General features: G+C 55.3%; 1 protein-coding gene across 1 annotated transcript in view; it reads left to right on the top strand.

Moving 5' to 3' along the window:
* The window catches only part of CRISPLD2 (cysteine rich secretory protein LCCL domain containing 2), a 61,907-nt gene extending 36,019 nt beyond the window's left edge, over nt 1–25,888 (top strand). Inside the window, exons 11-15 of the mRNA XM_044255624.1 lie at nt 1,528–1,571; nt 3,558–3,630; nt 5,831–5,906; nt 12,425–12,558; nt 23,290–25,888. Of these exons, the coding sequence (XP_044111559.1) occupies nt 1,528–1,571; nt 3,558–3,630; nt 5,831–5,906; nt 12,425–12,558; nt 23,290–23,344 (382 nt within the window). The 3' untranslated portion in view covers nt 23,345–25,888. The remainder of the gene's footprint in view (nt 1–1,527; nt 1,572–3,557; nt 3,631–5,830; nt 5,907–12,424; nt 12,559–23,289) is intronic.
* Nucleotides 25,889–27,477: the final 1,589 nt, after the last annotated feature.

Genomic DNA, 27,477 nt, shown 5'->3' with positions numbered 1-27,477 from the left:
TTGCTTCCCATCCTTGAGTTTACAGGTTTATTCTTGAATAGCATTTTTTTTCTTTCTGGAGAATGAGGCTTTCCATTTTTAAAATAGATTGACTTATTTTTTTCCTTGGTGGAAGATACTGTTTTACGGCTAGGTCTGCAGATGGACGCTGGGCAGGCGGCCCTCCCCATCCTGACTCTTGCGATGGGGCAGGCCACAGCGTGGTCTGTCTGTAGAGTCAGAGCCATAAAGGAACTGGAGAGCACAGAGCCCAGCAGTGGGCTCTGCCCCCTCTTCTCATCTTGGTCCAGTTTCTTCATCCCTTCTGGGTGGCAGCATCTTGCTTGTGAAAGAGGGCCCTAGTAGGACCCAGAGCTGACCCCCATCTCTGACCCCCAGAGCTACAGCCAGTCAGTTTTTAACATGATGTGACTCTCCTTCCACCATTGCAAGGAAAGATCTACTGCCCAGAGCCCTGAGAACGCTCCCCCACCCCACGCCCAGGGGCCCCTTCCCCATCCAAGACCTAGAGCCCAGCCCAGCCTAGCGGGGACATTGGGACTCTGCCTCAGCCCCCCACAGCGCCCGGCCACGGCGCATCACCTCAAGAGAGCTTTCCTGTGTCAGTGCCTATCCCAAGGTCTGTAGCGAGGACCATGGGGACCAGAGCCCCTGTGTGTGTGTTCCAGGGAGCTCTGCTCAGGACATTTCAGAAAGCACATGAGTCATTGCCCTTTGAAAGGCCTGCTTCTTCAAGAGGTCTTGCAAAATTCTCTCTTCATTTTAGCTAGGGACTCCGGGGTTGTGTAAACACGAGCGCGGAAGTTTAACCGGAAGCAAAGAACATGTTCTTGGAGGCCGAGTGACCTAACGCCAGCCACGTCAGGCTCAGCACAGGCACCACCAGGGTCTGGTCCCCGTGTGGCCTGGCATGCTTGTCCCAGAGCCGCTTCTGGGCCCTCCTGGGGGCCAACTTTGCATCTGGAGCGGGGTTCTTTGTGTGTTAGGGAGTCTGCAAACATCCACACAAAGATCAGAGCTTTGTTTTCTTTAACTTCTGATTGAAGTGTATTTCCTGCCGGTATGAATGGCAGCCCCCAACCAGAGCAGCGACCCTCTCACTGGGAGAAATCCTGTTGCGGGGGGCAGGGGGGAATCTGAAAAGCCTGTCTCTGCCATGATTACCCTAAAAGGATAGTGGTTAGAAGACTGTTCACAAGGAAGTTCGGCTATCACTCAGAGGCAAAGCCGCCTTAATCCTTGGATAACAAAAAACATCACTAATAACTGACTCCCTGTTAATCTTTTAAATTTATCATAGGCCTTTTAAAGTTATTATCCTGAGAAGAGGTCCGTAGGCTTCACCAGCCTGTCAGAGGGGTTCCTCGGCACAGAGAAGATTAACAAGGATGTTCTAAGGGCTTTCGGGCTGGCAGGGATCTAAAAAGATAGGAAGATTAAAAAGTCGAGGCTGAAAAGAAACGCAGGAGCCATCTTGCTCTTTTAGGAATGAGTCTGTTTGCATTGAGCTCATGTTTTCTTTTCCAGCAAATACAAGCCTTCCAGCTCCTTCGTGGTGTCAAAAGTAAAAGGTAAGCTGGCCAGTCTTTCTCTGTGTGACTGGCCATAATCCACAGGTCACCTGGAGTTTCCCTTCTTTTTTTTTTTTTTTAAAGATTTTATTTATTTATTTGACAGAGAGAGATCACAAATAGGCAGAGAGGCAGGCAGAGAGAGAGAGGAGGAAGCAGGCTCCCTGCCGAGCAGAGAGCCCGATGCAGGACTCGATCCCAGGACCCTGAGATCATGACCTGAGCCGAAGGCAGCGGCTTAACCCACTGAGCCACCCAGGCGCCCCATGGAGTTTCCATTCTCCTTAGCTCTTGATTAAATGCGTTTGATGCCTGCGAACGTTGCTGTCCTCAGCATGTAAAGGCTTTTTCCTGATGAGGTCAGTTCTTTAACTACTTTCTAAACCTATCTGAACGTGGCATTGGCCTTCCGTTGCTAAACCAGAAACAGGACTGGGGCTCTCAGCTGAGTGTCCCAGAAATTCTAATGCCTGGGTCTAGAGCGCCTGAAGGAAGCGTCCGTTTCTATAGTAGCAGCGGGAGCCCGTGAGGAGGGTGCCGAAGCCCCACTCTGGGCCCCTCAGAAAACCAGGGTTGAGAGACCAGTAACGTCTGCATGAACACTGAAGGGAAACAGGACGAAGCACATGGCACGTACTTGCCTTCTCTGGCCTCGCTTTTCTATTGCCTGTATTTCCTATTGCCCAGGGCACGTTCACGCGGCAGGGTGGGACGCATCCGTGGGAGAGCATACCATTGGCACAGGGGAGCCGTGAACTCGAACTTCCCAGCCTGGGCACTTGACGGGAATGGTCCCAGGCAAGCGGAGATGCTTCCTCAGGAAACTGGCCCGCCGACCCTTCCTTTCCTTTGGGAAAGTGGTTCTTGCCGTCATAGGCCCTGGATGCAGGAATATCTGGTTAGGTGTTTTTATAAAAACATGTAGCAGCTTTTTTTCCATTTTACAAAAGTAATGCCTATTTATTCCAGATAACTTAAAAATACAAAGAAGCATTTAAAGAAAGGGGGGGGGGATTTGGCCCCGTTTCTGCCACTCAGAGATAACATTGTGAACATTTTGGTGGATACCTTTATGGTTTATTTTCCTGATGATTAACAGTATTTGCACTGGTAATGCATTGATACGCTTTCAAGAATTGAAAGAGAATTAAATAATGATGTATTATTCTGTGCCTTTTAGTGGTGTTCTCAATCTAATTTTAATGACCTCCCCCGCCTTCCGTTGTACAGCAACCCGTACAGAACAAGTCCCCCCTGGCTACCTAGACCTCCGGCCTGTCCAAATGATAGGCTGGAGCAGGGGTTGGCGGAAACGACCACGCTCAGGGCCAAATCCTTCCTGCCGTCTGTCTTTGCAAATAAAGTTTTATTGGCACATAGTCGCTCCCATTCATTTACACGTCTGCTGTGGCTGGTTTCTACTACGGTAGCAGAGTCGATTGGTGGCCACGTAGTCCATATGGCGGCCAAGCCAGGAATATTTAGCCTCTGGCCCTTTGGGAAAGGTTTGCCATACCTGGGGCTAGCTGAGGACATGTGCTCAGAGACCACAGGCAGCCAGTGTTGGAGCCACTTTCTTGCCTCTGTTGTTAAAAACAGCAAGTGACCTTGAAGAGGAGCTCCAGGCCCGGAATCAGAAACCCAGCTTCCCACCGCGTCCCGTGCAGACCCAGGGTAGCCTCTGGCCTTTGGGCCTCTGCTTCCTCCTCTGGATGGTTAGAATAGTACTTGACATGAGGACCAAGGAAGGGGGCAATGAGAGGTATCGTCGGTCCCGGGGAGCTGTGGATACACTCGGGCCGTGGGGCGTCTCACCCGTTGAGGGGCCCGAGGTGAGGTGCCTGCGGTGCTAGGCTTCTCATCCTGCCTCCGTGTGAGGGTCCCATGAGCCCCCGGGACCTGGGGGCCAGCAGGCCATCTCACAGGCTGGAGGCCTGAGACCCAGGCTTGCTGATGACCTGATTCCCCCGGTGTTCCTCTCCCCAGTGCAGGACGTGGACTGTTACAGCACCGTCGCTCAGCTCTGCCCGTTCGAGAAGGCGGGGACCCACTGCCCCAGGTAAGGCTCACTGGCCTCTGGTTTTGCAAACACAAGGGCTGAAGGAAGGAGGCACAGGGCTAGGCTGGGGTATCATCTCATGCAGTGAAGCATAACCGAGTTCTAGGCGTGGCCCTTTGGTGCGGACTCCGGGGAAACCGACTGCTTTGTGTTCAGAGTCCCAGACCCGCTGGACCTCTCGCGGAGACCTCTGGTTCTCCACCCTGGCTGCGGGGTGGGGGGCGGGTGGGGGTGGAGTTGCCTGAGGGACGTCAACCGAACAGATTTCCCAGGCCCCTGCCCAGAGCACTGAGATCTGAGTCTCAGGGAGCGGCCCAGCGGGGAATCACCATACTAAAAGCTTCATGGGGTCTCTTGTCCCCTTTATCCGCCCCTTGGTTCCTGGGCTTCATCTCTGATATTTTCTCTGGGTCCCTTGAGAATCAGCTCATTAGAGCCCAACTTTCCTGAGGTGTAACTTGCACACGACAAAACCCACCCACTGTGACTGTACAATCCGACGCGTCTCGACAGACGTCCCCTCGTGCGGCCACCGCCACGATCGAGTGCCCAGCACGCGAGAAAGTTGGCTCGAGTCACCCCTCTCCTTCCACCTCTGCCCCCATGTCCCTGCCAACCACTGGTCTTCGTTCTGTCACTATAATTTTGCCTTTCCCAGCATTTCGCCTTAACAGAGCCATCCTAGTACGGAGCCTTTCGTGTCTGGCTTCCTTCCCTCTGCATGATGCTTTTGAGTTTCTTCTGTGCCACAAGCACATCGGTGGTCTCTCCTGTCGCTGTGCGGGGTTCTAGTCTGTGCCTGGACCACAGTTTGTCTAAAGAGTAGATTTTAAACGCGGCCCCCACCCCCCACCAAACTTTACTGGCTGATTTTTGGAGGGTGATGCAACCGGAAATAAAGTAACATTTGGTAACGTCTGCTTCTGACGTACCTAATGGGTCCTCTCGGAGCTGTGACCCCTTCTCTGGGGGCCTTGAGGCCTATGGGTTTTCTTACAGACTGACCTTAAACTAACCTGTGCACACCCCCAAGGTGTGAGCAGGGAGGAGCCCCAGGAGGGTCTGGTGAGGGAGGAGACACTGAGCAAGGGCCCCAGGTGCCCTCCTCTGTGGCCCACGTTCCCCGTGGGGCTTTCTCACGGGCGCCCAAGGCCACGGCCATCACCACGCTGACCCCCTTTGAATGTTCCATCAAGGAGGACAACCTTTTACTGAATATTAAATCATTAACCTAAATCTTAAGCAGAAGCAGAAGGAAGTTATTTCAGAAAACACAAACGAACAACAACCAAGAGCTTGACACAGTACCAGTACAGAAGAGACAGTTTCTGACCTGCCGTTCTAGAAACCGTAGGCAAGAATTTTCTTGCCCAAATTCTTATTTCTTTTTGAGCATCTCGCATGCACATCCTCCTCCTCTCCGCCCGCCCTTGTCCCCTCACCCAGGCCTCCAGACTGTTTTGGCTTCTCACTGCCTTTGCCTGGGCTCTCTTTCCTGCCAGAATCCTGTCTCTCTTGGGGCCAGATGGTTTCCGGCCGCCATCTTGGCTCCAGCCACATGGTGTACTGTTCCAGATAAAGGCAAAAAAACCTTTTCTTAAATAAAGCTCGTGCTTTTTCCCCCTGGTTTGAGTATCTCCCGCCACTTAGGACCCACCCATTTCCAGAGTGAGGTGCTCTCCTCATCCTCTCTGCCTGCAGCAGGAAGTGGTGACTGACCCAGTGGTGATCTGACCCCTTCGGCCGCAGGTTATCAGTGCCCCTCCCTGGGATAGTTTGACTCACTGAGGTGAGGGCCCTCCACCCTTTCCTCCCTCACACAGGAAAGTGGCCTTTGACAAAGTCGATTGATTATAATCTCCATAGTGCGCCCATGATATGAACCTGCCGACACCGAGAATGGGAGGTCCCATCTCTCACAATCCCGCATTCGACTCTCTTATGCATTTATCCTCTTTTGCCGTGTTATTTCTGCGTGTCTCTTTTGTGCGGAGTTGGAAAATTCTATATGTGGTGTTTACGAAGAGGGAAAATATCTTTACCACTGCTAGGGTGGGAAGAGATGTTATTTTTCTTAGAGAGTCAACCATGTGATAGTTTCCTTTCCCGGGTAAATCCAAATGGGGAAGGCCAGCTGCTTCTCAAGAACTTTGGTCTTCTGCCCATCAGAACCATCACACGCGTGTTTCTGGTTTTCCAGAGTTCGGTGTCCAGCACACTGCAAAGACGAGCCATCCTACTGGGCTCCTGTGTTTGGAACTAACATCTATGCAGACGTGAGTACACCGACATTTTCAGGGGCCTCCTCTGCACGCATGCGCAGACCTCAGAAACGATGTTCTAAGGTCTGGATACCAGAAACCTGAGATCTCATTCCCGTGCTTTGAGCGAAATGGAGATCACTTCTTTCTGCCACCCCGGCCCTCGTTGCCCCGCATGTGGGCGTCTTGGTACTTCCACTGGCGTGTGCGTGTGGTCGCAGATGCCTGGGGACCTCATCGTGTGCGAATGCTTTCATGGTTCGGTAAATTGAATCGTGCCTCCCCATTCATGTGCCTTTTTTTTTTTAATGTGAAGGCTCTCAGGTGTCACGTATTTAACCCTTCATTTCTCCAGCTAACTCAATCATCCTTCCAGCTCTCCTGATGCATTTCTAGGACTGGTCCACTCTAGTCGCCGCGTGCCCCCACTTAGCTAAAAGCACACAGAAGGAAATATAAATCACACTAATCGACAGCTTGTTCATAACCACTCTTACCACACTGCAGTCTGTTCTTCCACATTTCCTTGCTAACTTTAGTAAGGACGTTTTAGCCTGATTTTTCTGAGTGAATCGTCCAGAATGTAGTCTGTTCCCTCCAGTTGCCCGGGGTTAAGACACACAGTGTCCCAAAGGACGGGAATGTGGTCGCAGCCCTGTCCACCAGACTGAGTGATCCTCTCGCCAAGTTGCGTACCTCTCTGTAGAATGAGCCAGCTGGGATTTTCTAGTCTAAGGAGTCTTTGAGAACTAACATTTCCTGATTAGATCAGCATCACCCATCCCCCAGCTAACATTTTTACTCAGCTTTTTTCCGTCTTCATCTTAATTGTTCTCTCCCACACACCGCCCCCATCTTTGCCTCCGTCTGCTTCATGGGTTCCAGATTCCTGTCAATCTGAGGTCGCTAAGCCAAAGCAGTCTTCATGGCTAACCTTTTTCTTACCCATCTTTTTCCTTTCCTCTTCGAGTCTCTTTCTTCTCAGGAGCCATTCAGCCAAAACTGAGTTTTAAAAGCTTAATGGAGTAAAATATTGTGTATCAATTGTGAAATGAAATGTTTGAGCCAAACTTTGATTTTAAAATGCCTTAAAAATAAAGAGATAGGCCAAGTGATTCTAGCCAAATACAGAGAAACAAGTAACCAGCATTGGCAATATTCCTGTCTGATAAAGTGGAATTTAAGGTTAAACGTACTGAACGGGACAACACAATTCTTGTGGAACGATACAAAAGGTGCAGTGTGTGAAGGTCTGAGATCAAATCTGTATGCACCAAACAACATAGCAGCTAAACATATAAAGTTTTTTTTAAAAACTTAGAAATGCAAAGAGGACTTGATGAAAATTAATAATAATGTAAAAATTTTACTATGTTTTAGGTTCTTTAAGAACACCATTTCTAGGTATTGCTGTCCTCCCCTGTTCTGCCTTGCTGGGATGTACCTGCACTCATAATTACACTGATGGGAACAGGCATGAGAACAGAGACCTATATGTGGTCTTGAACTTGTTCTCCAGGGTTTCGAGCTCTTGGAACCACAGTGCTCAGCCCAGGGCTTGGCACATAATGACTGTTCAGTTAATGTCTGTTGAAGGAATAAATCAATGAAGATACTAAATTAGTTGATGTTTAAATGTTAAGCTCTTCCAAAAATAAGGAAGGGAGAAAGAAAGAGAACAAGAGAGGGGAGACAGGAGGGGAGAGGGGAGGAGTAGGGAGAGAAGGAAGGCAGTTCCGTCCATCTCCAAGGTTCTTTTCTGGGCTCGGTTTCTAGGTCACTCTGTATTCTGGGAAATGATGATGCCTTTTGGAAAATGTCTGTTTAGCTAAGAGATTTATTTTGGGAGAGTTGTCTCCAAATCTTCGAAGGGCCCAGTCGTGCCGCCATGCCTGCCTGCTCACGTTATTTGCCAGTCCCCTCCCTTCATGGTGAGCTGCAGGCAGGAGAAGCAGCAGGAGGTAGCCCAGAGAGCAAGGTCTGGGTCACAAGATGCGAGTTCAGACCCGATTGTGAGATCGCTGGTGAGCCTTTCTCCTGCTCGGAGCCTCGGGTTTTCTCATCTGCCCTTTCTGACTCCCTTGGCGGCTGGAGAAGTTCCTACCCTTGGGCCCACACCAGAATCCCCCAGAGGGCTCGTTCGGACAGCTCTCTGGGCCCCACCCCAGCCTGTCTGACTCCGTGAGTCTGGAGAAGAGCCAGAGAATCTGCGCTGGTAATGAGTTCCCGGATGCCGCTGATGCCGCTGTTCCGGGACGACAGTCCCTGGAGCATTTTTGGTGACGGTGACAGTGATGATCGCGGTGGTGCCACTTGCCTTATCAACTAACATCTCCTGACTGCTGCCGGCGGCAAGTCTGCGTTCAAGCCCTGAGCCTGTTGCGTCTTCCAGATCGTTCTCTCCGGCCCCCACAGTCCCATGAGGAACAGTGGACAGCGAGCTGGCTCTGGGGGGTGGTGGGGGCAGTCCCGACTCTGCTGTTTGCCGGCTGAGTGATTTGGGGCAAATCCCTGAACGTCCCTGAACCTTGTTCCCCTCGTCTGCTAAGAGAGGATGATGACGCCCAGCTCGCAGGGTTGCCGAGAGAGTTCTCTGTCACTGCACAGGAAGCGCCGACAGCAGGGCCGGCCTTGGCGAATGCTTGAAAAATGTTACCTGTGATGATGACCAGCCCTTTGTACTGAGAAGATCAGGGCTCTTGGGGCCAAAACATGTCATTCAAGGCCACCCGGCGGACAAGTGGTGGAGGCAGAGGCAGCACGAGCTCCGGCCTCCCTGAGACCCGATTTCTGCGGGTGGCAGCGGTTTATTTGCGTCACTCGGGGCCTAGGAAGAGAAAGTGGACGCCTGCACGTTTAGGAAGCTTCGTGAGAGGGGACGTGGTGAAGGAAGGGCGAGAGAGGGGGAGAGGGTTGCCCGCGCTGCGGGTGCTTGGAGAGGTGCGTGTTGATCGCGGACGGGAGCCGAGCCTCTCGGGAGGATCATCAACCGCCCCCGCGAGCGTCTCACACTCAAGGCTGCAGCTTGACGTTATCACGGAAGACTTGGATACCGCGGGCGTCCAGACATCCTCCGGGGACAGCAGGCAAAGGACTGTCACAGGACGCAAAACCAGACCGCGGCTCCTCCGGGCGGCGTTTCTGCGGGCGGTGGGCTCGGGTCCCCCCACCCACCGGCTGCTGCGGCCAAAGCAGCCCCGGGCCTCATGCCCGGGGACTGGGTCAGCGGAGGGAGCGGTGGCCAGAGAGATGGAGGAAACGCCTGCCGGCGAGAAGAGCGCGTGTTCGTGCCGGCACAGCTCACCCCCCGCCAACCCGGCGTTTAGAGGAATCCTGAAGTCTCCGTCTCTCTCTGAGATGGTCGCCCGTGCACTGCTTCCGAATCTTCGGGGGACACAAACGCTTCGAAGGGCTGGAAACTTACGGATCCTTTTTCCAGGGGGGTGACAAAAAAGGCTTCCTCGTGTGGACGAGGTGACCAGCTGTCCCTGCTTCTCCGGGGTCTCCCACGTTCAGTGCTGACACCAAGGAAGTGCTTGCTGATGTGCCACTCGGGTCTCCCAGGTCCCCCAGAGCCCGCTCGGCTAAGGAGCCCTGCCCTTGTCTGTGTAGCAAAGAAGAAAGGACGTGTCGGCCCAGAGTCATACGTGGCCTTCGGTGACTCTCACAGCTCAGTGCCAGAGAGCGGGCACTCGGCTTCTCAAGCCCTCGGTGTGGGAGCCCCCGGGGTCTCGCTCTGCCCGGCCCGCGGCACGGCGCGCTTCCCAGGGACCCCTCAGGGCAGCTTCGGGTGCCGAGAAGCGATTTTTCCTTTGATGCAAAGCCAATGGCTTCTCCAGCAGGACCCAGTTGAAGGAAGGGGGCAGGAGCCCATCGCCTGGCAGGGCGTCCCGAAGAGGGACTGCCCCAGACTCCCAACGTGTGAGATTCCGAATCTGCGTGAGATTTCAAATCGGGATTTTCAAAGAGCCCACCTGAATCTGTTCACTCCCGTCTTGGTGTTAAGAACCTGCTTGATGTGTTCCTTGTCCCATTCAAAGGGCAGCTCGGGGTACCTACCCTGTTCTACGTTCTGGGTCTGCGGACCAGACCGCGCCCAAAGCCCCGTGTAAGCAGGATCCTACAGGATTCGTCTTTCCCAGCCCACTCTCGTCACGAAGGAGGTTCTGGGTGGGTTAACCAATGGTTGGGACCCCCCATGTACTGGGCAAACAGGTGGCCTTGAGGACAGCCAAGTCCAGACGCACACATGCCCCCCTCCCCCACTGAGTGACCCCCGCCAGGTGGTGCTCGCAAACTTGGGTCCTGGTCCACCGTGGCCTCGGCTCCACTCCCTGCACAAAGCACCACCCCCTGTCCCTGCTCGACACACACGGAGTCTGCAGGCTAAGCCAATGAGGGCCGCGGCCACGGGTCACCAGGTCACTAGGTCTGGCCTGTCGATGTCATTCTGACCCCATCTCTAAGTTGGCAGCTTGCTGAGCTAGAATGAGCTGCTGCCTCGGTCAGCTTGACTCACCCCGTTACCGGAGTCTGGGGGGCCGTTCCCCTGGTGACTCTGGTTCCTGAGTATCTGGAAGTCCTCACTTACGGGACCGAATGGATGTCCCGTCAGAAGCGGTATGCGTTTCTTAGGGCTGCCGTGATCAATGAGCACAGACTTAGTGACTTGGTGGCCTTCCTCTCACAGTCTGGACGTCCGAAGCCCAGCACGGGCCTCCCCAGGTACAGGTCCGGCTGTCGGCAGAGCTCCATTCCTTCTGGAGCCCCCTCCCAGGGGCACCTGTTTGCGCGCCTTTCTCACTTTCCCAAAGCCGCCCACAGCCCCTGCCCCCCATCGGCAAAGCCAGCCCTGCGGCATCTTCAGCTCTGTCTCCCATCTCTGCCCCGCTGGCCTCCGTCTTAGAAGGACCCTGGGGATGACTCTGGGCTCCTCTCCTCCTCAAAGTCCTTACCTCCGTCCCATGTGCAGCGTTTTTTGGCCACGGGCGTCCTTTGGTCACAAGCTCAGAGGCAGGGATGTGGACGCTCCGGAGGCCGTGCCTCTGGGGGCCTCGGACGCACAGACTTTCCCTCAGCTGGACCTCAGCGGGAATCTCGGCTAAGCCATGTCTGTGTGACCCCGGCCAAGTTCTTGGTTCTCCCCAAACCCACACGCTCTGGCCCGTGGAGTGGGAACGGCGGGACTTACCTGTCCCGCTGGAAGATGAAGTGAGATCCCAGGCCCAAGGCAGTCCGCCTGGGCCCGGGACTGGAGAGGCCGGGAGTCTGCATTCTGTCTGCTAAGGGGGAAGGAGGCTGCTGAGCCCACATACGGATCCGCGTGGCCCTGGCCGCTCACAAGAACCCCCGACTGGTGTTGAAAATGCCAAATCCAGGCTTCCCCCACCGCCGCTGCTTTTGGGGGGGTAGCGGGAAAGGGGGTCAGGCACCGTCACTGGGTGAAGGTGCTGCACGGGGCTCTGGGTTGCGGTGAAGACTGACACCCACGGCCAAGGCCAGGGTTGGGTCTTTACCCCAAGCCGGAGGACAGGATCACAGACGTGGCCGGAGTGGGTCACCCACGTGGTGCTTCACCTCGAGTGTGCCTCAGTCCCCCGGCCCCCGTCGGGGGCGACTGAATCAGCTGGTCAGGGTGACCGAGGACCAGCCGCCCCACATGGGATTGGTTAGTCTCGGACATTCCATCCTGCGGATCCTTTTTCTGCTGGCTCCCTAAAGGCCCTAGTGAAAACTTAACTCCAGGGTTTGTAACCCAGGAATTGGACTGCTTGATAACTTTGGAAAACAGCATACCCTGCCCCTATTTGAAAACCAGCAGCTTCCTTGGCACCTAGAATAAGCCTAGAACCCCCTGTCATCCTCACAGCCCCGCGGGATGGGCCCCGCTCACCTCTCCCACCTGCCCCGCCACACTCCCCTGACGCTGTATTCTAGCCACCTTGGCCCTCTTTCTGTTCCTGGGACATGACAGGTTCACTCTTACCCCAGGGCCTTTGCACAGGCTGTCCCCTCTGCCTGGGATGCTCTTCCCAGATGTATTCATAGGCGGTGGCCCGTTCCTTTTCCTCACCCAAATGAAACCTGAAATGTCACAGCAAGAGCGGTCCTCGCAGATTAACTAGCTTGAGCGTCTCCACCCACTCGCCTAACCTCATGAGCTTTATTTTCTTCACAGCCAGAGTTGGTTCTGTGTGTCTTTGCTTCCTTGTCAGGCTCCCTCAACTGCCTGAAGGCCAAGTCTTTATTTTGTTCCCTGCCGAGCTGTCCATTTAGCACAGGGTCTGGCACCCAGTAGGTGCCCAGAAAACCCTCGCTGAAGGAATGAATGCGTGTGTGAGTGAAGGATGCCAGTTCTCTTGGGAGAGACCCCAAAGGAATCAAGGGGGCGATGGGTGTTTCCTAGGGGTAACTCGATCCATGACACCCCCTCCCCCGCCAGCGTGGCCACCAAGCACTGGTTGGCGGGAGCAGGGCCTCGCCTGGGAGCACAGCGCCCTTGACGTTGATCCCGGCTCTTCTCGCCCTTTCAGAGTTCAAGCATCTGCAAGACGGCCGTGCACGCGGGAGTCATCCAGAACGAGAGCGGGGGTTACGTGGACCTGATGCCCGTGGATAAAAAGAAGGCCTACGTGGGCTCGCTCAGTAACGGAGTCCAGTCCGAAAGGTAGGGCTGCGTCCTCCGGCTCTCGTCACCCGAGGCCACCTACCGTGCCCCTGGGGCACCTGGGAGGGAAGCCAGTGTCCTCGACCCTGGGAGGAGAACCCAGACAGGCTTGTGTTCATTCTCACCAGAATACACAGGACAAGGCTGTTCTTTTCTCTTCCTTTCTGTTTTAAAAGTGAGAACGTTTTTCTATGACATTATATGTTTTTGTAGAAGATTGAGAAGCCTCCCATAAGCCCCCCCCCAAAAAAAACAATTGTCCATAAGCTCTCTCCTGGGGGGTTACCGTGAGGCTTGTGCTGCGTCTCCTTCTGGTCCTTTTGCTTGGCACGGGCGTGAGGAAGACACACGGGATCCAATTACGGTGACTCAGTGGTTCTCTGCGGCTAACGAGAGTGTGGTTACGTGCGTCACAGAAGAGCGGAGGGCTTGGAGCTCTGCTTCTCACTGGCTTTGTGCCCGCCAGCCAGCTGCCTGATTCCTTGTGCCTTAGTGTTCTCCCTGTGATACGGGGACAGCACCGGCCCCGGCCTCACGGAGTGGCTGGAGGATTAAGCCGGTGGCTGTCTGCGGCTGAGAGCAACGGCTCTTGGATGGACAGTCGGGTACTCCGTGTTTTCACTGATTAGGTCACCCTCAGCTCCTAAGCTCCCCCGCCCCATCCCTGCTGGTGACCCCACACAGTTGTGTCTGGTGGGCACACTGCACCTCTCTCCTCTTTGGGCAGTCCGTCCAGCACTTTCCCACCCCAGGAGGGGCGGGTGGCGATTGTCCCGTGATGGCCATCCTCGTGGGGGAATGTCTGCACACACCAGTGCTTATTCTGGGAAATCTCTGGAAATGACATCCCTAGATCAAAGACTGAGCAAATGTCTGAGGCTTTGGGTAGGCCTTTCCAGAATGTTCTTAAGGGGTCCCAGGGTGGCTTCAGGCTGCCAGTTATCTCCTGGCAGATGCTTCTCAGCCTCACCTGTGTCCTGTTGCCATGGATGTGCCTCACGGGCCTTGCAGCCCAGGGACCCAGGCCCCAGTCCCGGGGTTTCCTCTGAGAGCCCTGTGACCTCACACAAGGCATCTGGCCTTTCCTAAACCTCTGCTCCTGTGTCTGTGAAATGGGTCTGATGACTCGCCTTCCCCCGGGAAGACCCCTGTTGGGGGTGTGTTTGTTCCTGGGGCTGGTGGGGAAAGGTACACAGGCGGCAAGGGGCTTACAGCCCAGACGTTGATTTCCTCGCAGTGCTGGAGGCGGGAAGTCGCCGATCAAGGCGTGGGCTGGGGACACTTCCTCCTGAGGCCTCTCTCCTGGGGGTGTAGACGGCCACCTTCTCCCTGTGTCCTGACCGGTTCTCCCTCCGTGTGCATCTACGTCCTCTTTTCCTCTAAGGAGACCAGTCGTTTTTAACTTCATTATCCTTTCAAAGACCCTCTCCAAATACGGTCCGTTCTGAGGCATTGGGGGTTGGGGTTTAAATGCGGGAATAGGGTTGGGGGACACGAGTGAGCCCATAATGGAGGGGAGCCCTGAAATTTTTATTTGAAGGGGCTTCTTTCAAAAAGGAGTATAAAATCAAGAACACAAAATGTGCCAGGCCCTGGAAGCTCAGGCTTTCGTGGTTCCCCCCCCTCATACCCCCAGGTCCCCCGGAGTGTCGGGATGGCACACAGACCCCACCAGGGGCCCACACAGACACTCTGCCCTGAGCCCCGATGCTGGAGTGGATGGTGTCTGTGTCTTCTCCTTCAGCGTGGGCAACCTTTGTTTGGGAAGAGCTTAATGAAGGGAAATTCCGTTGATTTAATGGGAGGGAAATCAGGCAGCTGATTAGTGGAATTTCCTGGCCAGGCTGGAAAGAAGTCCTGGACACCACTCTGTTGAGCTCTCTGTACCCTTCGAAGAGGAAACGGTCTTGCTGAGAAACGTGGCAGGCCGGCCTCGGCACTCACTGCCCGGCTCGTCCCTGGGGCCATGTCAGCGGCTCCCCGAGGGCAGCCACTGGGCTTAATGTGTGGCCCCTCCACGAGGGTGTCTGGGATGGGTCCCCAAGGTGGTTTCTTTCCCACTGTCACCCTCCCTGTCCCCCCAAGACCCGTCATTCTTTATCTCTCCCCAAGGGACCTGCCCAGAATTGCCGTCATCATTATAAATATCTTCCAGGCAGCCCTTCCCGGGCCCAGAGTGGCCGATGCCCGCTGCACTATTCGGAAAGCTTCTAGGGAGTTCCCGCAGCATCTCCAGAGTTGAGATCCTGCTTCCTTTCCTTCGTGGACTCGCTCACTTGGGACTCCGTTTTCCCACCCACAAAGGGGAAGGTGCTAACACCTGCCCTGGGGTCGTGGTAAGGTGGTGGGTCTCAGACCGGCCCCCACAGATGAGCAGAACCCAGGTCAGCCAGGAGCTTGCTAGGAAAGTGGGCCCTCAGGCCCTCCCCAGACCTGCAGAGTCTGAAGTTCCAGGACTGGGCTCTGTGGTTTCCATGAACACGACTCCCGGGGGTCCTGGTGCACGTTGGACGATGCCGTGAGGCTGGTGGCGTCCCCGGCACACGCAGGCACCACGCGGGATTCTGACACTTGTTCTCCTGGGGCCCCGGGATGCCGGTGCCCTGGGCGGCGAGACAACGGAGCACACACAGAAGGGGGAGGCCACGCCGGGAGGGTGCTCTTGTGGGGTGGGGTCTGATGACATTTGGGACCCTGCTCCCCGGCTGGTGTCCTTGGGCAGGCGGTCTCCCCGAGCTTCGACGCCCCCCTCTGTCACATGGGCGCTGCGAGGATCATGGAGAGGGTCTGGCCAAGCGCCAGCCGGCGGCTCACCGTGCGCGCCCCGTGAACCCGGGGCCCTCGTACCTGTGGTATCCCTTAGAAGTCTGTTGCTCACCTCGGCGCCGCGGTTCCTGCACGTGGGGCCAAGTGACTTGTGCGTAAGAAATCGGCTGTGTGGCTGGTCTTTCGGGACAAGGGGGCACCTTGCGGGCAGTCACCCTTCCGTCCGCACGTCTGTCCTTCCGATGCGTCCTCACCCGTCAGGGGCCGAACGCTTGGCGAGCCGGCGTGATGGCCCAGGCACTGGGATCCAGCAGGGAACACGCGGCCTGATCTCTGCCCGTGAGGGCCGTGACATCCGGTGGGGCAGAGATGGCAGGAGAAAGGACCAGTGCCGTCGCCGGGGCCCGGGCGTCACTGTTCTGGAGGGAGGGCAGGCAGCTGAGCCCAGGAAGCAGGGCCCCGTCTCACTGTCTGGAGGCCCCTCCTCGGTGACGCGGCTCCGGCCGCGCCCCACGGCCCCTCATTGACATGGGACCTCCGCAGCCCTCCGCACAGAGACCAGGACTGGGAAACCTCCCCGGAGCCTGTTCCCATTAGGGGCTGCGGGAACCAAGCCTGGGGCTGGAGGGTGGCTCTGTCCCCAACGGCTGCTGGTTCCCGGGAGTCCCCAGGGGGTCCCCAGGGGGTCGCGGGTGCCAGACCCTCTGGGACTGCGAACTTCATGCCCCTTCAGGGACTCCTCCGGTCGAGCAAGCAAACAAAAGCCGCCTGAGCAGAATTCTCGGCACATGGGCCCGAGGTCAGTCTGGCTGCAAAGTAGCTTTGGTGTAGCGGTGGTCTTTTGCTAGACGAGGATTTCCTGAGAGTTTTGAAAGACGCGTATGCAGAACTGAGGCCCCGTGGGAGGTCAGGAGTCTTCTGCCTCACACACATGTCCACCAAGCATTGGCACAGGAAAGGAGAGGTGTTCTCGTAAAGAAGCTGGACAGCTGGGTGAATATCGGTTCAGGAATTTTTCCTAGACCAGGACCGTTTTTTTAGAAGACCGATTTCACAAGGAGATTGGGACACACACCGGTGCTGGCAGATAGCATTCTTGGCCACTTGGTTTTAACAAACATAACCCGTACACAGAGGTGGATGGTCTATACGTATGTGGAAGGACTTTCATCTAAAAGGGAGTGTCGCATTTGTGGGCAGCGTCTTTGTGCCAGGCCCTGACCTCCTGGGGCACGTCCAGCACACGCTTAACCAAGAGCCACACGGGGTTCTAAAGTTTCTGGTAGACACAGTAACAAGTAAAAAAAAAAGGACAATTTAGAATATACTTAATTGAATGCATTGTATCAAAAATATCATTTTAATGTCAATTAATAGAAAATCATTGATAAGAAATAGGCACTTTTAAAAATAAGATCTTGGAGCTCTACCCTGTATGACACACAGCCAGTATCTCAGTCTGGGCGAGTCCCATCTCACGTGCCCAGTAGTCACTGTGACTGGTCGGCTGCTCTGCTGGGCAGCCCAGCCCTGGGACTCGGAAGGCCTGGGTGTCTGAACATCCCTCAGTGTATCCAGAAACTCTGAGAAGCAGACACCATCAAGCTGTTGTTTCTAGACGTCACGAGCTCCTCCCTCTCCCCCAGGCTGGCTGGACCAAGGCTGGGTGTCGGGTTCCCACGGCTGGGCAAATGGGTGTGTTTCCCCTGCCCCACCGTCCAGGATCTGTACGCACAGTAGCTCATCAAATCCCCCCAGCAGCCCCATGAAGTGGGGACTCCAGTAATCCCCACTTTATCAGGAAGGAAAGGGAGGCCCAGAGAGGTTGAGGGACTTGTTCAAGGTCACCGGCCAGCAAGCCCCAGAGCCACGACTGAATCCAGGCCACCTACTGCCACACCTGTTCTCTTCACCAGCACATGTGATCCCTGAGCCTAGGGCACGGGCTCTGCCCAGGAGGGGTCGGGCGAACCTTCAGGGCAAGGGCGCACTTGTTTTTATCTTTGAAAGTTTTTTTTTTTTTTTTAAGATTTTATCTATTTATTTGACAGACAAGAGATCACAAGCAGGCAGAGAGGCAGGCAGAGAGAGAAGAGGAAGCAGACTCTCTGCCAAGCAGACAGCCCAATGTGGGGCTCGATCCCAGGACCCTGGGATCATGACCTGAGCTGAAGGCAGAGGCTTTAAGCCACTGAGCCACCCAGGTGCCCCTATCTTTAAAAGCTTACATTAGAAAAGAAATACATACTTACTATTTAAGTAATAAATCTTGCAGGTAGAAAACCAGAGTCCTGCCCAGGTGCCCTGCTAACCTCTGGTAATTGCTCATGTATAGCTTTTCAGGCCTCCTCCCCCAGGGCACATACAACCCGTACAAAATTAAGACGGAGATCATATAGCACACACTGTCCTGAAAGTCTTTTCCCGGAAGAATATTTTTATATTTCACACAATAAGAGGAGGACTTGTGACAGAGTTTGGGCTTCCATGGGGGTAGTGCCTTTGTCACTGTGCCTGGACCTGCCACGCGCCAGGCACACGGTCCTTTCCTGGAGGGGCGATTGGGTTCAAACAGCATAGGAAGGTCTGTTTGCAGCCCCCACTGACTGAGCGCCCGACCCGGGGTTGCTGGCACAGGCTTGCGTACGCCTCCCGCTGTCCCTAAGGACCGGATGCTTCCACAGGCCCTGTTGTGCCGATAGGAGAACGGGCTCAGAGAGCAGGACTAACCAAGGTCCTAGGGATAAGGTCTGAAGCTGCGTCTGACTCTGGAGTTTTCCTGGAAGATCTCTAAACAGATGAGACTCTGGGAGAACAGGGTTCGGATCTTTGAAATAAACCAACAAAATATCTACACTGTATACAAACACATACGTCTATACATATCAATACGCATATAGACACGTATACAAAGAAATGATATTTCTTCATAATTAAAAAGAAATTGAACCCTGAATAAGTCACAGGAGGGCCATCGCGAGTTCCTTTCCTATAATCCGTCTGACGCTGGGTTCTGTGACTCCGTGGGGACCAGCCCGCGGTCCCTCCTGGGACAGCCCACCCCGCGCTGGGAATGGTGTGCCATGCTGTCCTTGCAGTCTGGGTGGCCTGGTGCCAAAGGGCCATCGGTCCCTGCCTGAATGACCTCCACCCGCGGCTCCAGGATGCAGTCCGATGTTTGCGGCTCCCGAGGACCTACAACCTCCCCCGTCCCCCGGAGACCTGGGGTGGGCCGATGTCGCCCTCGGAGATGGCTGACCACAGCCCGAATGCTCCGGATAATGTTAGGTGTCTCGACACACCTGGGTCCGCATCCGAGCTGCACCTGGAGCAAGGTGTTCCATTTGGGGCAAATGGCGTCATTACTCAGAGTCTTGGTTCCCTTTCTGTAAGTGACGAAAACCTTAAAGATCTCGTGGGGTGCCCTTGAGGGGTGCACGGGGCGAGCTTACATAAGGACCCAGGCGGCATCCCGCGGTCAGCAGGGGCGGGCAGAGCCGCCAGCTCCCAGGGGTGCGTTCTGCTTCTCCCCAGCCCTTCTGGAGGTCTTGTGGGCTCTCTCTTCCTCTGTTCCTTCCTATTCTTTTTAAAATTAGAGAAACCTCCAGAAATCATTTTAATTTTAAAATAATTTTAAGGAATTCATTTCAAGCGATTAAAATCTTAATTTTAAGACATTTTAAGAAAATAATTTCTAGATGTAATTTCCAGTTATTTAAGAAAAAAATTTCAAAATAATTTCAGATTTCAGTTACTGTCACTGAAAACCCCACAGCCAGTGTCCGCGTTCCCGTGCGTTTCCTTCCGGATTTTTTTCTGTTCACAAACCCCTTCTTTCTCGTTTTCGTTTTCCCCGAAACGGATCAGACTCCCTGTATTGCGAGGGGAACTGATTTTTTCGGTCAGTAACCGTTTGAATGTGCTCCCAAGCCACGTCCCACGTCGTCACGCCATCACTTCCGTGGCTGCACCCTCTTCCCTTGTGTGGACAGACCGCCCCTGGACGGACATCCGGGCTGTTTCCTTTCGCTTTGCTGCGATAAACAACACCGCAGAGAACATCTCTGCACCCGCCCGTGTGCTTTCCGACAGTTTCTTAAGAGCGCTTCCTCCCGGTAGACGGTCGCAGGGCCCGACCACGTCTCTCTGAGGGGCTCGGCGTCTTCCACGGCAAGAATGAAAGCCCCTCCCCTCCCCACGCAAGGTCACAGCTGATGCGATCCTTGCCCATCTCTCTGCCTCCCAACCCGCTGTCCCTCTGCGTGACCCTTCGCTCGCTGACCTCTCTGTTCTGGGGACGCGTTGAGACTAGCGCCTTTGCACCCACCGTCACCTGACCCTGAATCCCCCACACCCCCCCATCTGCCATGTATTCCTGTGATGGGGGTCCCCTTGTCACTCAGCCTGTCACACAGCTGCTGCCTCCCCCGGCCTGCTCCATTCCCATCACCATGCCTCCATCACCCCTGCTCTGCTCTGATCTCACCACCCTACGTCCCTCCTCCCTGCCCGGCTCCGGTCCCGTTACTCTGAGCCTCACCCCTGCGCGGCTCTGGTCCCGTTACTCTGAGCCTCACCCCTGCGCCGCTCCGGTCCCGTTACTCTGAGCCTCACCCCTGCGCCGCTCCGGTCCCATGTCCTGGTGCGGTTTTGCTCCCAGGACCCGTCACTCTCTGAGACGATCTCTTTGCCGTGTTTAGCTGTCACTTTCCACCCCCAGTTCTTGCCCGTGAAAGCAAGAACCTCAGCAGTTCTGTTAGCCCCGCGTCCCCCGCACGCAGCCCAGTGCCCCGCACGTAGTAGGTGCTCAGCTGCACGCCGGCCGAATGACGGACACGTTGCTGAGTTCAGAGATGTGTTCAGAGAGCACTGAGGGATTTTTCCCAGGACTTTTAACGGAAGTTCTTGAAACTCTTTATTAAAATGGTCAATGCCTTTTAAGAAAATTGCCCGGACGTGCTGTGCCAACTGACGCGCCCTTCTGCTCTGTGTGGGAGTTACAGGGAGCCCAAGGAGGGCGTTGGGACCAGAGGGCGAGGCTTCAGAACAGAGGGTGCGAAGGCGGGCTTCCAGCCGATCAGTCACACCCCCTCCCTGTCAAACACGCAGGGCCTCCGACTCAGCCAGCCGGACTGGGGCTCGGTCGGCGTTTGAGGCAGAGACAAGTGGGAACCCACCCGAAGGCTTTTTGGAGTAGCCTGAACCAGAGGGATTCTCTGCCTGACCCACGGGAGGAGCCCAGCACGCGTCACATGGACACCCTCAGCGGTGCTGCTCGCTGGTTGATGTGTTAAGAAATAGACACCCCTCAGCAGGGCCTGCTTTTGCCTCCAAGGTGGATCGGCTCCTCGTTGGGGGTGCTCCGCAGGGACCGGGCCTTTGTCCGGACCACAGCCTGCATGGCCCTCTTGTCCCAGGGTTTTTGGGGCCCTGTGGTGGGGAGACACGTCATCGATAGGACATAGTAGCGAGAGACACAGACCCTGCCGTTCTTCCCAGCGTGGCTGGCCCACCAGGAGGACTGGCCGAGAACCTGGTGGCTCTGGCAGGTTCTCCCAGGCTCTTCATTCGGGCAGAGGATCTGGGGAAGTCGTGCAGCCCAGAGGCCTGAGGAGGGCCCTGGAACCTTAGCTTTCCAGAAACCAGCAGGGCAGCCGGGTAACCCCAGCCCCATCATGGCCACGCTCTCCGTCTGGTGGGAGCTGCTGGCCCGGAGGCCGGCGGCCCAGTGTTCTGGTCTGTCCGGATGCCTGGCTTTTGCTCATGGCCCTGTCTTGCCAAGGGCTCCCATTGGATACCCGTTTCAAAAGTTCAGCCCTAGGGTAGCCAAGAACAAAACGCTGCCATGGGGAGAGGGGGAAAACAACCAGGAATTCCAAGCAGCCTGCTTCCCCAGGACTGCCGCCCTTCCCAAGCAGTCTGAGAGGGCAAAGACCATCTGTCTGGTCCGGCAGCTTCAGCTGCAGGGGAGACTCTACAGGAAATGGTGCTTAAATCACGGCTCGGCTGTGAATCTTCTGCTCCAGCTCATTCATAATGAGCAGAAGGCAAGTTAAAACCCCATGTGGGTGCCATGCCCTACTTTTGAATGGCCGAGCACCAAAAGCCGGAGAGCACGCTGGGCTGGTGCGCCTGTGGGCTGGACTGGCCGCCTCACCTGCTGTGGATGGGACTTGTCTTTGGGGGAGAGGGGTGGTCTCCACAGAGAGCAGTCTGGCGGGCTGTCCAGACGGCAGATGCGGATGTGTGTCCTGCTATCCGGCATCCTGCCCCCTGGAGCCGATCTGTAGGAGCTCTCGTTTGTATGTGGACAGGACGAGGCTGGGCTCTGTGGCATTGTGTGCAAGAACAAAATATTAGGGGCTCTTAGAGCTCCGTGAATAGGGATCCAGTTAGGTCTGTTGGAATACTTTAATAGGATATCATGCCACTGAATCCAGAGCACGGGGAAGCTCTTTGTGTCCCACAAGCTACGGGACACGCGACAGGGGCTGGCGAGGACACGGAGCCCCCCAGAGTGCCCCCACATGCAGCCGGTGGGGAGGAGGTAAGATGGGGCAGCTGCTTTGGAAATATTTTGGCAGCTTTTACAAAAGGCAAGCATACATTTCACCTCTGGACCCAGCTGTGCCGCTGTATATCCAATAGAAAATCGTATCCGTACGGGCGCACGTCCACGAACGTTCCCAGCAGCATTTCTCATCGATGCTCAGGGTGGAGAGAATCTACATATCCATCAGCTGGGGAAACGGCACAGAAAACGTGGCCTGTCCCTAGGATGGACTATTATTCAGCCATAAAAAAGGAGGCAAGTCCGGGTCGTGCTGCTGTGAGGGGCGAGCCTCAGAACCCTCCTTCCGAGCCAAAGCAGCCAGGTGCTCAGGCCACGTAGCGTGGGGTCCCGAGCACGTGACACATCCAGGACGGGCAGATCTGCACAGACAGAAGTCGCCAGAGCCAGTGGGAGGGGAACGGATTAAACCTGGGCGTGAGCGATCATTCGGGGTGATTATAATCGTCCGGAACTGCTTTGTGGTGGTGATTGCGTAAGCCTATAAAATTTCTCAGAATCGCCGGAGTGTCCATGTACACAAAGGTGTGCTTCATGGCGTGTTATACGTCAGGGCCGCTGGGGTTTCTCAATGTGTAGGTACGTATGTGTGTACTAGAGAGTGCGCCCACGCTGCGGGGAGGGGCAGAGGGAGAGAGTCTCCTGCAGACTCTGGGCTCAGCCTGGAGCCCGACACGGAGTTTGATCCCACGACCCTGAGATCCTGACCCGAGCCTCAATCAAGCATCGGTCACTGGACCGAGAGAAACACCCAGGCGCCCCACCAGTAGAGCTGGGTTCTTTTGTTTGTCTTGTTTTTTTCTTCTAAAGGCTTCAGTTAGCTGAAGGATTTAACTCCTGCCTTGAGAGGGGCTGTTACTAGCTGTGTGACCTTGGCTGAGTCCTTGCCGTCTATTGCTTGTTTTCTCACTTGCGAAACAAGGTCGCTAATGCACCCACCTCTCGGAGAAGTGAGAAGGCGTGGACACAATGCTTTTCACAGTGCTGGGCGTCTGGGCCCCGTCGGCGTGCTCTGTTTCAGTAACCACAACTTAGGCGTCACGCTTACGATGCCGTCCTACCGGCCGGTCAGCCAGATGGCCGTCCCAGTGGAGGTCGGCAAGTGATGCCGACCCCAGGCAGAGGTCTCGGAGGGTACACCCAGTTCAGAGAGACTGGGGCCGGCGGATCGCGGAGTTCAGAGAAAAGAACTCCACAACCCTGCCTGACCTAGATTCAGACCCAGGCCCTGTTGCGCAGAGAATGGAACTTGCCACGTGTGCCTGGCCCCGGGGCAGGAGCTGTGTTTCCAGCAGCTGCTGGAATCCCTGGCGGGGATGGGGGCACCCCGCTCTCCCTTCTCCGAGTGAGATCTCCTGATCTTTCAGTAACGTGCCCTCTGCCTTCTCTTGCAGCCTGAGGACCCCTCGAGACGGAAAGGCCTTCCGGATCTTTGCTGTCAGGCAGTGAATATCCAGTGCCGGGGAGAAGGGGGCGTGCGTCTTCAAGAGGGCTTCCGAGTTTTGCTTTTTATTTTTATTTTGTCATTTTGGGGGGTGGGGGGTTGGGCTGGGGATATAGAGAGGCAGGAAACGTCCTTTGAATGGTGTTCAGTGTCACACTCTCTGTGCCTTTGTCTCGCAGCCTCCTGGGGTCCCGGCCTGGTCCTGCTGGGGCCGGGGGTCTCCATCTGTGCGCCCTCTCCTCATGGGCGGTCACCGAGGCGTTCCTCCCCGGTGCTCCTCAGTGGGCAGGGAGAAGGTTCCAGGCCCACAGAGATGGCAGGACTCGGAGCTCACGCCTGGGGGAGGCACGCAAAGGGTGGGAAGAGGCAGAGTGAGCGCCGGAAAGGCGAGTTTCAGGAATGGAGTAGAAGGTGGTTATTTAAAAACTTTGAAAACACAGTCCGTCCCTACCTATGGAGAAAAATGGGTGTGACGTTTGCTGGTCAGACACATGGGCTGGAACCAGGAGGACTGGGGCAGCGAGGCCTGGACCCCGCCCTGGCCCCCCGTCCGTGCCGGCACCCCGCCTCCCGCGGGCTGGTTCTGTACGCAGCAGTGCTGGCTTACTTAGAGCTCCTCAGTAACTCCCGAGATGTATCTCTTGTCTTCGTCCTTCCTTTTGTCCACGTGGCCCGTCTGCCTGCTGTCGTGACCTTTGGTCTCCTTGAGGACAAATGAACCAGGATCCTTTCTGGGCCCTGTCCCTCCCCCTGTGACTCCAGGCCCAGCCCAGCCTGGGTTATGCATCACCTTCCCTGCCAGGGTCTTTGCTTTGCGAGCGGTTCTGTTGGCAAACCACCCCCTCCCAACTTGGTTTTTTTTTTTTGCTCCAACTCACGGTTTCTGTTGGTTCCACTGAGGCATCTAAGAACAGCCAAAGGAGGGCTGTTTTCTTGCTGCTTTCCAAAAGCAGCGGTGGACTATGCGGTCCCCCTGCATCGGCTGACCTAGTTTCTAGCCACGGGGGGAAGGGATTCCTGAGTACATTCCTCGCCCAGGTTAGCCGCTCTGGGAAGAGGAACCGTTTGTGGTTACGAAACCCTCCTGCGGTGTAACAGCAAGAGACAGAAACACTCTGGAAGGGTTTCTCTTCCTGTTTTTGTCGAACACGTCTTGCCAAATGGCTCCGAGGAGCTCGGTGCTCTCTGGGTCCCGCTTTATAAAAGTACTTGAGGAGCCCAGACCCGAAACCCACAGTGAAACAAAATACCTTTTTGTAAATAGCATTGCTTTGCAGAGGCTAAAATCTCTCACTTTCGTGAACACCGGGTCTACATCTGATTTCACCCTCCCTCGAAATATTTCAAAGGCAAAGGAACTAACAGACGGTTTAAAAAAACAACAACAACAACAACAAAAAAAAACCAAACCAAACTAAACAAAACCACAGACAGAGCCAGACTAAGATGGTCCGCACAAGGAAGTCTACCTGGGGAAGTGAGCCCGGTGTGCTGTCCGGAACATCTCTCTCTCCAGCACACACTCCAGGTAAACAGCTTCCCTCCGCCACCTTTAGGAACTGGGGAAAGGCCATGCAAACCTTTGCTCCCCGGAACTGGAATGAGCAGACCCGTCCCTCTTTGGTGCACGCTGGGCTCGTAGTAATCCGTAGGTTTTGACGATTCAGTCCCAAATGCTAGAGCACAAGAATTCGGTCAGCCTGTTGCTTGCATATCTAGTTACAGCCCAAAGATCTGAGTCCTTGGAAACTTCTGGACTCTAGGTGGTGTGCTGCTGGACGCTTGTTTCCTCAACCTCTTCTCGGCCACCAGGCTGTCACGGCCCGTGGCTCTGTCGAGACTGCAGGGTTGGGGCTTTTGGAATTCGCGACTGTCCAGGGGCTCTTTCCGGAAGCATCCTTCCTGAGGGAGAATCTGAGATGTCTGGGGTGAGAGGTCCCCGTCCTGGTCAACTCGAGGGCCCGGTCGCCGGACGCCCCCGCAGCCGCCGGGCTCACAGGATCAGCAGAGCAAGGCCCGGCCGGAACGCATGCTCCTGTCCGTACTCTGCACCGTCGTGCTCCGGGAACCGTTTTTCTCCCGAAAGTGGAAACAAGGCCACAAAGCCCAAGCCCCTGTAACCGGAGACCACCTCTCATTCTGTCCGTCGACAGGACCCGTCGTGTCCTCGGCACGTGACCCACACGGAAAGCTGGTAAATCAGGCCAACACTGTCTCTGGGTCTCTTGGCCCCAAAATGAAATGTCCTCGCTTCCTTCAGATTTCTGCCCCATCCCGTTCTGGTCGTTTATGTGGTCTGTAGGCTCACGCAGCCCGCAGCTGACATGTGTGCTTTTTTCTATGAAAAATGATGTATTTTACTACTTCCTGTGTACAAAAATTTACTGTAAGTGTGTGTGTGTGTGTGTGTGTGTGTGCACACGCTTCTCACGAACGGGGACCGCGTTGCTGTCGTTTCAATAAAACCCGTTCGATTTCTAAAGTGTTTCCGTGACGTATCTTTTTTGGACAAACCTGAACAGTTTGTGAAATAAAACGTTTAAAAGCTCCCTTGATGGCTCTTGGCTGTCTTGTCCCCGGCGCTTCTACCAGGAGCGGCGTCCCGCGGCAGGGAGATGCCGGCCGCGGCCCTATTTTCGGGAGCCCCGGGGGGAACCTCCGCGTGGTAGGTCAGAGGAGATGAAGAGAGGCCGCCGGGCCGTGTGCAGACTGTGTGCGGGTGGGGTGGGCGCGGGGCTTGTCAAAATGCGGATTCTGGCCCTGCGGCTCTTGGCTGGGAGCCTACAGCCTGCGTGTCTCAGGACCTACGTGGGCGCTGCTGGCCCCAAGAGCACACGGCGCATGTCCGCGAGGACCCTGCCCGGGCCCCCGCAGCACACCAGCTCAAGCCACGGAGATTATTCCCTCCTCGTTCTGGAGGCCAGAAGGCCGAGATCAAGGTGACAACAGGGTCGCTGTCTCCCGAGGCCTCGCTCCTTGCTTGCAGATGGCCACCTCCTCCCTGAGTCCTGGGCTCTGGGCGTGCACCCCTCATCCTTCTGGGTCAAGGCCTCACCCTTGTTAACCTTAATTAACTCCTGGGAGGCCCCGTCTCCAAATAGTCCTGCTGGGAGCCAGGGCCTCCCCATCTGAACTGGGGGAGGGAGGGGACATTAGCCCCTTTCGGTGACTGCTGTCGTGTGTCCCTGTGTGTCCCAAGCCGCTATAGTCGTGGTGGTGGGGGGGTCTCGGGGCTTGGCTCATCTTTATGTCTATCAACACCTTTGCCTTTGTGTTCTCAGCCCCGCTTATGCGCTTTCCATTGGTGGTGGGGATAACTTTCCTCTGAAATGTGTAGATTCAGGCTTTGAAAATGCTGATTTAAAATATCATATGAGCACTTGCCAGGCAGGATCGTAAAAATCACGGACATTGGGTAATGACTGACGTCGGCACTCACTGGTTTCTGACAAGTGCATGGTCAAGTCCATGGAAATGACCCTGTTGGCACCATCCCACGGGGCACTGGGGAGCCTCCCCTGCCACCCCCCCCCGAAGATCTGCAGCCTCTTCCTCCTGCAGCTAATTCCGTCCCTTTTATTTTGGACAGGACATTTTTCCATCCTAGAATGTCCATCTGGTTCTTTTCCTCGTTTTCTGATTCACCATGAATTTTTTCCTTTTTTTCTTCTCATTTATTGTGAAGATACTTTCCTTTATGACTTTAGCTTCTATATTTCAGCCAGTTCCTAAGTCTGGGTTATTGTGAGTCACTCACCATCGACTGCCTTTTCTCTTGAACAAGAGTCAGCACACATCGTCTTAAAGGACCCGGCCAGTAAATATTTCAGGATCGTGAGCTCTGGCATCTCTGTCACGAAGCCTCAACCGTGTGGCTGTATTGTGAAGGCAGCCACAGACAGGCATAAACGAATGAGCCCAACTGTGTTCCAGTAAAACTTCATTTTTCTCTTCTCTCAGAGAGAGAGAGTGCAAGTGGCAGGGAGCAGAGGGAGAGGGAGCGGGAGAATCTTCACCCCTGGCATGAAGAGCAACACAGGGCTTGATCTCACGACCCTGAGTTCATGACCTGAGCTGAAACCAAGAATCGGATGGTCAACCAACAGAGCCAGCCAGGGCACCCATAAAACTTCATTTT

Source organism: Neovison vison, chromosome 7 (assembly GCF_020171115.1).
Source record: "Neovison vison isolate M4711 chromosome 7, ASM_NN_V1, whole genome shotgun sequence".
In the NCBI taxonomy this organism is placed as follows: domain Eukaryota; kingdom Metazoa; phylum Chordata; class Mammalia; order Carnivora; family Mustelidae; genus Neogale; species Neogale vison.
The sequence above is the reverse complement of the archived record's forward strand: the minus strand, read 5'-3'. Positions and strand labels throughout refer to the sequence as shown.